General features: G+C 44.9%; 1 protein-coding gene across 2 annotated transcripts in view; it reads left to right on the top strand.

The window, feature by feature from the left end:
- TP73 (tumor protein p73) overlaps positions 1–14,469 on the top strand; it is a 309,820-nt gene that overhangs the window by 263,406 nt on the left and 31,945 nt on the right. For both annotated transcript variants that reach the window (XM_086921747.1, XM_086921748.1), the window contains one exon: positions 4,167–4,282. In XM_086921747.1, the coding sequence (XP_086777873.1) occupies positions 4,167–4,282 (116 nt within the window). The remainder of the gene's footprint in view (positions 1–4,166; positions 4,283–14,469) is intronic.

Genomic DNA, 14,469 nt, shown 5'->3' with positions numbered 1-14,469 from the left:
TCAGTCTGGGAAAGGGGGGCGTGTATCCCCTCCCATGAAAACTGCACTGGGGTTAGGGGAATGAGGTGCCTGTGGCCAAAATGGCCTAGGGAGGGGGGCCCGCATACACCCCCCCTCCTCCCTAAAATTGATGCCGTACCCCAGGGATGGGGTCCCGGGTACTGAAATTGGTCCTGGGAGGGGGGCCGAGTGACCCTTCCCACTGTTAGTCACATCGGGCACCGTGGGTTGGGGTTGAAGTCAGTCTGGGGAGTGGGGTTGTGTACCTCTCTCCCCATGAGAATTGCACAAGGTCTTGGGGGATGGGCTCCCCTGGACCGCAATCAGACGGGGGAGTGGGGCTGCATGCCCCCTCCCCCTAAAGTTGATGTTCGGCCCTCAGAGATGGGGTCCCCGGGACCAAAATCAGCTGGGGAGGTGGGCCTCGTGTAAGTTGCAGGCATCTTGCAGGGGCAAAAGGATTATATCGATGTGAAAAAAAGTTAATATTTTATTCGTTTAAGGTGAAAACTTAGTGTCTAAAGGTAGTGAGATAAGCTCTCTCTCACGAAATGCGTTATCTACTTGGACCAAGTGGATAACGTATTTCGTTCTACTCTCTTCAAACCCCTTTTTACTGTTCCCAGCCAGAGAAGTCAATAAAGAATTTTTTTCTACTAGCCAGGGAATATTTACCTTTTTAGTTTTTCACTTCACTTAAATAGGTCCCTACCCTCACCACTCACCACTGTCGTCACATCTCACATAGCCCATCGTCAACATTTAAGTGCTCCCGCGTAGCTCGTAGGTCGCAGCACTCCCCGCCCCGTAGAGGGACGGGAAGACCCCTATGATGAAGCATGACACTATGGGATTCATAGTGTGTGAGGGGTATTTTAAAAGCACATAGTGCTCTCCTTTTGCCACCCGCAAAGAGAGCTTATCTCACTACCTTTAGACACTAAGTTTTCACCTTAAATGAATAAAATATTCACTTTTTTTCACATCGATAGAATCCTTTTGGTTATCTCCAAAGTTTAGGAGGGTGATTCTATCACTGTTGCCTCTGCACTTCCTCGATTGTTTTTTGGATCTTGCAGGGGCAACCTGGAGTCAGTATTACAAAGAGGCTGCTACTTTAATGACTGTTTGCTGAAGACAGCTCTGAATAAGCAGGTGTGAAAGGAATGAATAGGAGATCACCAAGCAGCGGATGTGACCTCTTTCCTCTCCAGGAATTCCACCCCAAGGTCAAGTTGAGGCCTGCTGCATGGCACCGCCTGAGCCACTCTGTGCCAAGTGCTAAGCCTTCAGATGCAGCGCAGGGACTTCACCAATGGCTGTTTACACAGTGACATTCTTCAGCACAATAGTAATGTCGAAAATAGACATTGACTTTGAGTGGCAAAACCGTGAAGCTTTCATGGCAAGCGCCATTCATGGCTTAAAACTGAGCATTGCAGGAGACGGAGAGTGTGGGAAAGATGCTTGATTGTAGACGAGCGTTTAGGGGATGTACAACTGACCTTTCCATGCCCTTGCTTCTAAGACAGTGTTTAGTTTGTGCTAGAGGTTGTACATGGTCGGCACATGCACTCATTTCTTTGCTCTGGGACTTTTTTTCATCATCAGACTTTGACCCAGACCCCTCCACGCCATTCCTCTGCCCCAGATGCTGTTTCCCGGCTGCAAATTTCCGTCATATGTTTTGGGACTGTCCCAACCTTCAACCCTTCTGGCGGGCAGTACACAACACACTACTGGAACTCACGGGTCTCACTACACTAGCCACCTGGGAGTCCAGTGCGCTAGGCATCCTCCACATCTCTACGCAAGAACCGGTGCATAGACACTTCGTGTCCTTAGCGCTCCTGTTGGCCAATAGATGTATAACCATGTGCTGGCGATCCCCAGAGGGCCCCCCCATAGCACAATGGAAGGGGGCGGTTAGTAAATGGGCGGCTGCGGAGGAAGACGCCTTAAGGGAAGAAGAAGCCAAGGGCCATGGAATGGGCCATGCTCCTACACAGCTTCCGACAGTCCACGCAGGCAGGAGACCCGCCTGACCCTTCCCTTTCCCCCACCGAGAAGACCGGTAGCCTGCACCTGATGTGAGCCACCCCAGGGTCGAATCCCGATAACCCCCTGCAACTTAAGCGACCTCTCGTGTGTCCGGCCACCCGTGGGTTCCCCCCCCCCCCCTCCCCCCCTCGACACCCGCCGCCAATATCTCCCTGTTTGGACCCTGCTAGCGCCTACATGCTTCCCTCCCACAGTTTTGTTACCCCTCTGTTCACTGGTAACACCGTTATATGCACAGTACAGACCCAGATCCTGCGCTGTTACGGCGGAGAAGTACCCGTCTGTTCTTATTCATCACCCCCACGGCGATACCGTTCCATCGCTTCCCAGCCTGCCAGCGCCTTTACACAATCATAATGCACTAAATAACCGAAGTCATGTTTATGTGTACCAGTTCTATAAAATGAGAAAACGTTGCACACATAGCTGTTCGTGGCTGAATGTTGAGGCCACGTCGGCGGATTGTTTACTCTGTACTAATATGCTTTACTGCAACAATAAAAACAAATTTAAATAAAAAAAATCAGACTTTGACCCAGAGCAACAGGGAGAAAGTGAAAAGAAGAGAAAAAGAGCGAGATAAAGAGACAAGAAGTGTAGCCTGGTATAGGAAAGAGGGGTACTGCAGACAGCCTTGGTGGTCCGTAAAACCAGCATTCAGAAGCACCAACAGCAGGCTCCTAAGAAAGTCCTTAGAGCCCTGCAACTATATAATTATAAATAAATTCCACACTGATATGGTGATTCTGGCTAGCGCTTAAGTGCCACTACACCCAGCAAAAGCGCTTTGAATCAGGCACTTTTCTGGGGCATAAGGTGTTTCACACCATGGAAAAAGTTGGAAATAATAATGATAGTCAAGCCTTCAAATTAATAGGGATAGTCGAGCCGCAGCTATGCTAAGGGTCTTACTTAGCTCCAAGAGTCAAAACGCAAGCCATTTTGGCTTTTAGAGATTTTTTAATATGCAGAAGTGTTTCACTTTAGCACGTTAGATTGTATGTCTGCATTTAGTGGCACTTATTAGAAGTGCTAACTTCCATACATGAACTCAGAAAAAAGAATGCCCCCACTTCCCTGATGATAATGCCATTATTAAACCAAGTCTGTTGTCATGTGCCTAGGTTGTTATGAGAGTTTGACAAACATTATAATCTAGTAAACCATGTAAAAGAGAGATGTTTGAACAGAGCACATCATGGTTTTATGCATTTCAAGGTGATCGTAAATATGATAACAAAGGAAAACTATCTGCCTAGGATCACACAATTTGGTCAAGTGTGGAAGCCTAGATTGATCCCAGGTTTCTTGGTGAAGTGGGAAAGCTGGGATTGATCACTGGTTTTTTGGTTACACATCGTGCAGTTTATCCACTAGATGGATGTCTCTTTCTATCTAATGTTTTACATTAACCTTAATACTTTGTGTTTCATTCTTTGAGGAGCTTGGTCAGTACACCATGTTAAATAAATACACATTATTATATGGCAAATCAAGTTAAAACAAAAGTATTTCTAGAAAGAAAATACAAAATGATGGGAAGGTAAGATATTCTATTTTAATATTGATATCAACTGCTTACTCTGGCTTAACCCCTTGGGCTCGGCCGCGATTCTGCGCCTGTGCGGCACATTCCGATCGCGGGTGCGGTCATGACGGCCGGGAGCCGTCATCAGCACACGAGCACTGTGTGCCATGACGGCTCCAGGCCGTCATCAGCATGGAAGGGGTTAAAAAAGATACCAATTCCAGAAGAGTTCACAAGAAGCTCAAAACATTCAGTGAAGATAATTGCAAGCAGTAAGAAAACAAGGTCTGGGACAGCCCACGGAAGTCATATGACACAAGTGATTTAAGGAACTCAGACTTTCATAGTGAGCCTACATCTGTGTGGGCTATTGACATTTTTCATTAACCACTGAGGGTGAGTGCAGTGAAACATGTGGCCTGATATTGACAATCATGACCTTGTGGAGTGCTGTGCACGTGGTTGGTGAAGGGCTCACTGATAGCTACTCTTGAAATGCGTTATGGCTTGCGCCACTTTTATGAGTACATTTTATTTCAATTTGCGGCCACAAATAGCTTGAATTGTGTGCTTACAGGTCAGTCTGCGCCAGCAAGTCACCTGATCCGTGTGGAGGGAAACAACCTGTCGCAGTATGTGGATGACCCGGTGACTGGCAGGCAGAGTGTCATGGTGCCCTATGAGCCTCCGCAGGTAAAGCCGCCTTTTTGTTATAAATCGACTATGGGGAAAGTAGATGAAATTACTCAATATGTGAAGTGCATTCTGAGCATGGACCTTTGACATGAATTGGCCTCTGACAGTGTTTTTGAGCAGATCCTGCCTGGGACTGAGAACCTGCACTTCTTTAATCCGAAACAGAGAGAGTGTCAGCACTTCTCATTAGGAGTGCAATACTTTTAATAGGAGCATAGCTGCACCTTCCAGTAAAAAACAGGAAGATACTTTGCCATGATGAGTGCCTGTACGACTATATTTCCATTTGAAGCACTGCCCAGAGTAGTTCCTTATGTAAAGAGGAGGCAGGCCACAGTTCCAGAGGAGTGATATTTCCTGATAGGCTGCTGCCTCTGAACGTTTTTTCCTTCCCCAGTTTCCTCATAAGCCTGCAGCCATTAGCCAAGCCTTTTGGCCAGTCTGGAAAACGACCCTCATACTTAACTTGACTGTACTACATACTCTGATACCAAGCGTTTTAAATCTGATTTGAAACCCTTAGGGGCTGGGGCAAGGGCTAAGAAAAAGCTTACTTTATTAGTCATGCCTTCAAGTGAATATTTAAAAACACACACACACACATTCTGCCAGGTTTTTGTGTTGAACTCAGCTTTCTTTGTGTATGTTTACCTTTATGTGCTGCCTCACTATCTTTTTGACAAAAAAGGGGACTCCCCTCAGCTCACAGTAAACTGTGTAGGACATATTACAGTTGGTAGCTGATACGATGTAACAGTCATAACAGTGTTTAATGGGAATAGCATTAACACTAACAACACATTTGCCACCATTCTGTAAGGATCAGGGAAGGACCGCAGTTGAGCATCTCTCAATCTTATCCAGTATTGGGTTATCTTTCTTAGATTCACATGCCTGAATCATTCCCCGTCGCCGAGGCGGGAGTCCCACGGTAAATAAAATAGCAGTGCCAAAGGTAAATAACAGTAGTAGGCCCCAAAGAAAAAGGCCTGAGGCCTAGATCTTAGTAGCCTATCTGCATCATTATGCTAAAAGAACCAAAAAATTGGTACAAACAATCAGCTATCAGCACCCTCTAGAACCCTCTCTGCAGAGCCAGATCTCCCCAGATTTTCACCGCACGTCGTGTGGAAGGGAGTCTCCCTGAGTGCCTACTCAGTTTTCTTCAAGATGTCAGACAGGAAGGCCTTGTTCAAGCCCTGCAGAACCTGTGACAAGAAAAGAGTCCATGATGATGATCAACATAAGGACTGCATTTACTGCCTCTACCCCAAACATGAGGCAAAAGATTGTAAAATCTGACGCACCTTCCCTTCTAAAACTCTTAGGGATAGGGATGCAAGAGTCCTGTTGTGGCTTAAATCCTCTTCGGCTGAAGAGGATGACAGAGCCTCAACTTCCAGCAAGAGAGCCAGATCTCAGGACAGTTCTTCTAGTGAGGGGAGAAAACTCCTAAAATTCTCCCACTCTACTTCTGGCCCTTCTCAGAGGTCCCCTCCTTCAACCTCTGGGCCTTCAATGTCTCCACAGACTTCTGCTCTCAAGGAGTCTCACAAACAATCTTCAAAAACAGTGAGTAAAAGCCTTTAACAATCTTGGCTTTCCCTCCATCGTCAACAGTTTCTGCACTTCTTCTGCCCCTTCGTCGACGGAGACTATCTCTACTTCATCTATCACATTTCCTATACTGTTGACGAGGATTACTGTGACTTCTAAGAAGACCGTCGTCGAAGAATCGTCAACGAAGCCTCATCAACAAAGTCTTCATCGAAGCATACGTCGACGAAAGCTCCGTCGACGAAGCCTGCATCGTCGACGAGGGAGGTATCATCGAAGAAGACACAGGTACCTTCTAAGGCGTTGATGACTGTTTCATCAACAACAGTCCAGTCGACGAAGACCTCTAGTCCGTCGAAGATCATCCCGTCAACGTTGAGCCCGTCGACGATGATTCCGTCGGCGGCGAGCCCATCGATGATGATTCCATCGACAGCTATAACAAAGAGCCCGTCGACGACAAGCCCATCAAAGGAGATCCTGTTGATGACCATGCCATCTACAGTGGTTTTACCGGCTACAACTAAGGCTTTAGTTGCAGCTCCAACATACTCAACTTCTGTTCCATCTCGGAGTTTTCAACTGAAGACATTTCAAAGTCATGAATATTGTACTATTTTGCCTCTTACTCCGTCGCATCTTCTAGAAACATATGAGCAAGAAGAGAATGACGATTACGAAGATGAGAATGAAGAAGGACCATTTGCAATAGCTCATCATCCTTCTGAGCTACATATAAAATGTCAAGACGAGGAAGAAGAGGAAGAGGATTACAGCGAGCAGTATTACCAGGAGGAAATTGTGGTTCCGCACCATAAGGTGTATCATAGACAAGTTCATCAGTCCGACACCAGACATCTGCCTCCTAATCTGATCCAGGATTTACAAGCCATGCTTGCAGGTTATAGGCAACTATTTCCACCACAGCAGGTGATCCCACCACCTCCTCTTGTGGCAGTTCCAGATCCTTTATCTCCATCTGAGGCTCCAATCCCGATGCCACCGAGTACAGAGCCTTCTGAGGAACGTCAACCTTCACAACCTCCTCAGGATCCAGACACATCCTCTGAAGAGGAAGCTGAAGAAGGTGAATTACAAGAGAATCCTCTTGTGGATCCATGGGATTCATATAGTATCCCTATGCCTTCACCATTGATTCCCCTACCATCCGATTCACCACCAGAGAATATAGGGGGATTGCACAACCCCATGCAGTGGGCTGCTGTCAGATTTCAGCTCCCTGTAACCGTGGAACACACCAAATGTGTTTTTCATGATTTTAAAGAAGAATCCAGAAAGGTTACTAGGGACGTCCCTATAATTGATTATATATGGAACAAGGGTGTCAAGATCATGAAAAACCCTGCATCCGTGCCTGCAGTACTTCCACGGATAGATAAGAAATATCGTGCTCCAGCCAATAGCCCATCTCGTCTCATTTGGCACCCTAGACCAAAATCGGTCATCTCCCAGGCCGCCCAACAAAGATCTAAGAACCCGGCAACACCTATTCCTACACGGCCGGACAAGGAGGGACGTCGCTTAGATCTCATCGGTAAGCAAATTTTGACTATGGCAGCTGCTTCCATCAGGGCAGCTAACTCCCTGCCCATTATAGGGCGTTATGACCATCAAAAGTGATCAGATATGGCTGGGTTGATTGACCTCATTCCTGAAGACAGAAGGCAGGAAGCGCAGAAGATTTTGCTAGAGGGTGAGCTTGCTGCATCAGAAACTTTAGATTGTGCACTGGACATTGTAAATACAAAATTTAGACAGCTAGCTGGAGCTGAAGTCCTCAGGCGCCATGGTTGGCTTAAAGCCACCACCTTCAGACCAGAAGTCCATACAAAGATATTGGACATGGCCTATGATGGCGAATCTTTGTTTGGCAAGCACATTGATGGGGCCCTCCAAGCAATAAAAACCAATACGGACACAGCAAGATCTTTGGGTTCCTTACAATATAAACGTTGAACATTTAGAGGCGCTAAGGGGCGTGGTTATTCCACTAGAGGACGTTACAAACAACAGAATCGGCAGTACCAGGCAAAATTATCAATCTTCGTATCGCCAAACCAATATGTCTGGTTTCTCTCGCCAGGGAGGTCGAAAGCGATCCCAGAACCAAGGGCTAGACTCTGTCAGAAAGCAGTGATCTCAGCAGTGCGCCATTCACACCTTTTCCCCTTCCTGTGGGCGCACAAATTTCAATATTTGTGGACAAGTGACGAGAAATTACCTCTGGTTAATGGGTTATAGACCTGGTGAAAAACGAACATACCCTAGAATTTGTCACCAAGCCACCTACCACTATGCCCAGGGGACACCCTCCCCTCATCTTCACTTATTGTTCAAAGCAGCTCTTACAATGCTACTCAAGAACGCTATAGAGAAGGTCCCAGTACATCAGAGATGGAGAGGTTTCTATTCTCGTTTTTTCCTGATCAAAAAGAAATCAGAGGAATTGCAACCGATCCTAGACCTTCGTAAACTGAACAGATTCCTCAAAAAACAAGGATTTCGTATGGGCACCCTTTCAGAGATTCTAGGTTGCCTAAACGAGGGAGATTTTCTGGCTTCTCTGGACATGGAAGACCCTTACTTCCACATCCCAATCCATCCCAAACATCACAAGTATCTCTGCTTCACTGTGGCTGGTGCCCATTATCAGTTCAAAGTGCTCCTGTTTGGCCTAAAATCTGCCCCAAGGATCTTCACAAAGTGCCTAGCTCCTGTGGGAGCAGCATTACAATCCTGGGGAATCCAAGTATTCCCGTACTTGGACGATTGGTTAATCAAAGGTCCTTCTAAGCAAGCGGTCAGGACTCCCATTGCAACGTGTCTATATCTCTTCAACTCTCTGGGGCTAACTGTGAACAAAAGCAAATCCCAGTTACTTTCGAGGCAAGTCCTTCCTTTCCTGGGAGCTCGTCTGGACACGATTCAGTGCAAGGCATTCTTATCTCAAGAAAGACAGCTTCGTCTTCAGAAGCTAGCACTTCGGGTTTCAAAAAGAAAGTCAGTTTTGGTTCACATGTTTGCCTCAATTCTGGGGATGTGCTCTTCGACCATGAACCTCATCCCCTTGGCAAGACTCAGAATAAGACCTCTACAGGAGGAACTGCACCTCCAGTTGCAGCAAGCTGTAGGTTCCTTCAACGAAATCATCAAAGTCACACCATGCATGGTAAACGCTCTTCATTGATGGTCGCAGTTAGCCAATTTGGCACAAGGACTCACGTTCCTACAAGAGGTTCCGGATTATGTTCTGACCACAGATGCCTCCATGGAAGGATGGGGAGGTTATCTCCAAGATTTGCAAATACAAGGCAAATGATCTCAACAGGACAAACAACAGCACATCAACAGCCTAGAATTGTGAGCAATTTTTCTATCCCTACAAGCCTTTCTTCCAAGGATTGCGGGCTCATCAGTGCTGGTTCGGACAGACAATACCACCAGCATGTTTTATGTGAACAAGCAAGGAGGAACAAGATCGGCAACTCTGTCAAGTGAGGCTCAAGAGTTGTGGGAATGGGCGACATTACACAACATAAGCCTCATGGCGGAGCATGTCAGAAACCTCAACAATACCCTGGCGGACACACTCAGCAGGTCCCTCTCAGACTGTCATGAGTGGGAACTAGAACACATTCAAGTAAGCAGAATATTCCAGACTTGGGGCAAGCTGACGTTGGACTTGTTCGCCACGAAACACAACAAGAAAAGCTGGTATTACGCCAGCAGATATCCGCAACAGGGGTCAAGGGAGAATGCCCTGTCCACGCACAGGTCAGGGATTTGTGCCTCGCTTTTCCCCCAATACCTCTAATAACGAGGGTGTTGCGCAAGATGAAATCGGAAAGCTGCCGTCTCATCCTGATTGCACCCCTGTGGCCACGTCAGTACTGGTTCCAGGAGCTTCTATTACTGTCCCAGGACCAGCCAATCCGTCTTCTTCCAACACCCTCAATGCTCTCGAGGAACAAGGTACAAGTGGTTCACCCAGATCCTCAGTCTTTAAATTTACACGCATGGCTCCTGATTTACTAGAATTCGAGGACCTGGACATCCCTCAGGATTGTCGTGACATCTTAACTAAATCACTAGCTCAAAGCATAATGTACAGCTTATCGTCTTAAATGGAAAAGGTTTTGCTGCTGGTGTGAGAATAACAAGGTTCACCTGACAGAAGCCCCTGCGGAACAAATTCTTCCCTATCTACTGCATCTAGCGAGATCTGGACTAATTTTCTCATCAGTGAAAGTCCATCTAGCTGCACTATCCAGATTCAGACGAAGTGCTAGAGGACCTTCCTTATGTTCATCTTCATTAATTAAACAATTCATGAGGGGCCTTTTCCGAGCATTTCCTCCGGTACGACCTCCTCCACCGGAATGGGAACTTAACACAGTCCTCACACAGTTGATGAAACATCCATTCAAGCCCATCCACAAGGCCGAGCTCAAACTTCTCACATGGAAAGTAGCTTTACTTCTAGCTCTGAAACATCTGCCAGAAGAGTGAGCGAAATTCAGGCTTTCACAATAAAGGAACAATTTTTACATTTCTCTCAGGATTATGTGACCCTAAGGACTAATCCTACATTTACACCTAAGGTACCGTCACAGTTTCATCTCAATGAGCAGGTAAAATTACTGACTTTCTTTCCAAATCCATCAACACCAGCAGAGAGAGCATTACATTATCTTGACATCAAAATTCTATCTACAAAGAACAAACACCTTTAGAAAATCGGACCAATTGTCTGTGGCCTACGGTCAAACTACCTTGGGAACTGCAGTCACAAAGGCCACATTTGCTAGATGGATAACGTCTGCAATCCATTTCTGTCATGACAAGGCTAACAGGCCATTGCAAAGGAAGGTCAAGGCCCACTCCACAAGAACTGTGGCAGCGTCAACAGCGTTATATGCTGGAGTGACTCTAGAAAATATCTGTCGTGCTGCGACATGGAAAAGTGTCCACACTTTCACCAGGCACTACTGTCTTCAATCTACATGTCAAGAGGGTTCGGCTGTTGGACAGGCTGTCCTACGCCACCTTTTTCTGTAACATCACTTTCAAGTATTCTTTAGTTTTTAAATGTTACCTATGATTGTCTTAGTTCATAAGACTTACGTGTTTATGTATTGCCATTACTATGCGTGTCTCTTTATTTCTGAACACCTTATGTTTTAACTTAGAAGGTTTGTTTGTCATACCTCTTTTAACTGATATTGGATGCAACTGGGAGTTTATCAGCACAAGTCTCCCACCATCCGCAACCGACTGTATACGATATATACTGCTTGCTACTCTGATTCAGGCATGTGAATCTATGAAAGATACCCCAATTCTGGATAAGAAAACACGTTACTTACCTGTAACTGCAGTTGTCCAGTATTGGTATCTTTCATAGATTCACATGCACCCACCCTCCTCCCCGGAGAGTCAGTTCTCTCTTTTGGGATACTTATTTCCCACTTGTGCTAACGAAAATCTGAGGAGAACTGGCTCTGCAGAGAGGGTTCTACAGGGTGCTGATAGCTGATTGGTTGTACTAAATTTTGAGTTATTTTAACATAATGATGTAGATAGGCTACTAAGATCTAGATCTCAGGCCTTTTTCTTTGGGGTGTACTACTGTTATTTACCTTTGGCACTGCTATTTTATTTACCGTGGGACTCCCGCCTCGGCAACGGGGAATGATTCAGGCATGTGAATCTATGAAAGATACTAATACTGGATAACTGTAGTTACAGGTAAGTAACTTGTTATTTTCTGTACTACATCTCTTACTTTATCTTGTCCCTTTTCAATTGCATATCATCTTCTCCTGACATTCTTCTTTGTACTCCTTTTTGCACTCTTCCTTTTCCTCTCCCAACACCCACACTCAATTCCAGGCTCCATGATTACTACTCACCTGACATTCCTTTACAATCTCCTCTGGGCTTCTGATATCCTGCCACTACCACTGTTGCCCCTATGCTGGAAGACTGCCACAGCTCTGACTTTCATCTGACCTTACGCTAGCTCATGACACTCTCCAACGAGGAGATGAAAACACTACGTCTGCTCGATGAAGGTGACAGCGTGTCTTCTCTTCAGTTGCCTTGGAATATGCCCAGGGCCACTGGAAATATGCAATTGGAGAGAGTCAAATTATGCGGCAGGGTTGAGTAAATTATTTGGAAAGAAATGCCAGATTATGAAGCATAATGCCGCACATTTTATATTTATATTACTTTATTATTTTGTCATTGGTAACACTGTATGAGCATTGGTTGCACCTCATTAGTACCAGGTTAACACCCAAATACAGCAATAAGCGAAAGAAAAGGGACCAGTCGGCTTTGCAAAGGGCCTTCCACTTTGCTGCAACAGGTATAACTGCATTTTTAGTAACTTTTGAACCGTTTGAGCTAGAAAGAAAATATTTTTTTGTTAGAATCTGCAGATGATGTGGCTGACGATGGATTATATGGCAAATGCGGAAAATCTATAATTATGTGTAAATCGCCACTGCCACAAATTGCATAATTCCAGTGGCCCTGACTATGCATTTTGGCAGCTGAAAGATCTTCGTAAAAATGCAATTTATTACTGGCAAGTTGTGCTCCAAACAATTTTTAATAACCAAGTTATGCTCAAAACAATTCTTAATAATGTCCATTAGTTTCTGTGCAAATACACATTTTTTTACATGAGTATGAGCCCTTATGGCTCGCAATGCATTGGCTATAGCTGTAAGTGCTTGTTAGAGTGACTAATAGACTTTATAGAACACATTATTTGTCTATTTGCAAGAAGAGAAATGAAATGAGAATCAACATTAGAATATGGAAACAATTTAGAGAGTAAATTAATAAAGAGAAGAAAACATTTTTAACCACGGATAAATGGGAATGGGAATTATTTGCAGAGTGCCCTTTAAGAAGACTTGTCTTTAGACATGCAACGAGAGATGCAACACCGAAGGCATTCAACAAGCTATTTACAACAAACATAAAAGTAAAACTCAAAGGAAACCAAACAAACCTCACACAACTCTATATTTTTTCCTAGCTATTTCATCTATGATATTAAAGTATAATTGTGTTACCCGTGCATCATGCAAGGTGACACAAGGGCAACGCAGTCTTTAACCCCTTCGATGATCATGACGAGCTGAGCTCGTCATGAACAATGGGAAAAAATGAGACTCAGCACAGAGGGGGAATTGCTGCAGCACTGATGGTGTTAAATCATATTTACAAGCCACGCAATACCACCTTGTGTGACCCGAGTGGCTTTAGTAAATCCAGAGTAATGTACGGCAGCGCATGTGCTGCCTTGCATTACACTGCACCAGGAAGACATTCCATGGGTGAAGGGTGGGTGTTCCCACGGATCCACTCATGTATTTTGGTGCATTCCCAGATTTGCCAAGACTTTGTAACCTGTGAATGCGTAAAATTGTGCGCCTTCCTGATAGATTATGCAGCAGACTTAGAAAGAAGATGGTATTCCTTCCTGCACAAAAACAACCCTACTGCAACGGAGGCACCCTTGCGGCATGGCATAAGGGTGCTTGCGTTGGCGCTATGCATTACTCAGTGCACCAGTGCAGTGGGAGAGCAACAATGCCCCATATCTTTATAGATATGATGCATTCCTGTCCTCTCAATTTTACGCATCACCATGCAGCGGGGAGACATCGTTCACAATGCACGTGTTACAAATCGTGCCATTACAAAGCGATTTTTGCAGCGCAAAATTCATTACAATGCATGTCATTACAACGCATGCCATTACAACGCATTCCCCAAAGTAACGCCCCGGCGTAGTTAGAATAGTAATTTGCGTTGTAATGGATTATTCGTTGTCATGGCTTGCTTTGTAATGACATTCATTGTAATGGATTTTGCATTGTAAAAAATGCATTGTAATGGCACACGTTTTAAATGTGTGCGTTGTAATGTGTCCTATGCCCAGGCATCACAGCAAGTTGTCTTGCTGCATTGGAGGGCGTCAAATAATGATAAATCTGACCCTTTATTTGCTGTACTGTGTCAAATGTAAGTCAATTGTAATCATTGTAATACACAATATTGGCCTCTAAGGGGAGACAAACACCAAGAAATGATATAGGAAGGATATAGTCTTTCAAGTGCATCATTCACCTTTGTAAAGAACAGGCACGAGAAAGTCTTTATTTGTGCTGCCTCAAAAAACTGATGAAATTCCTAATTTAAGTCAGCCCCTGACTTGCAGGTCTTCAAGTGTCACCCCATAAAACTGATACTGACTAGGACCAAACACATTTTTCGTCACGCTACCGTCATATGATTCATTCACACAGTTTTCCATTATACAAACTAATTGAGCCAGATTAACAAAGTTAGACAAAGCGTGTAATTTCTCACACTTTTTTTTGGCTCCAGAGAAACGTTAAACTAGAAAATGAGCCTGTAAAAGTCTGGTTTGCACAGAAAATGTGTTGCAAGAAATATTTTTTCCTCTAACCAGACCTCTTTCCGGTATCCCGAGTGGCGTTAGAAAGAAAGGTCTGCCCTCGTAGTTAATTTACAGTCAAGATGCTCTAAAGTATTTACATGCAATCTTGTGTAATTTCTCA

Source organism: Lissotriton vulgaris, chromosome 5 (genome assembly GCF_964263255.1).
Source record: "Lissotriton vulgaris chromosome 5, aLisVul1.2, whole genome shotgun sequence".
Classification (NCBI taxonomy): Eukaryota; Metazoa; Chordata; class Amphibia; order Caudata; family Salamandridae; genus Lissotriton; species Lissotriton vulgaris.
The sequence above is the reverse complement of the archived record's forward strand: the minus strand, read 5'-3'. Positions and strand labels throughout refer to the sequence as shown.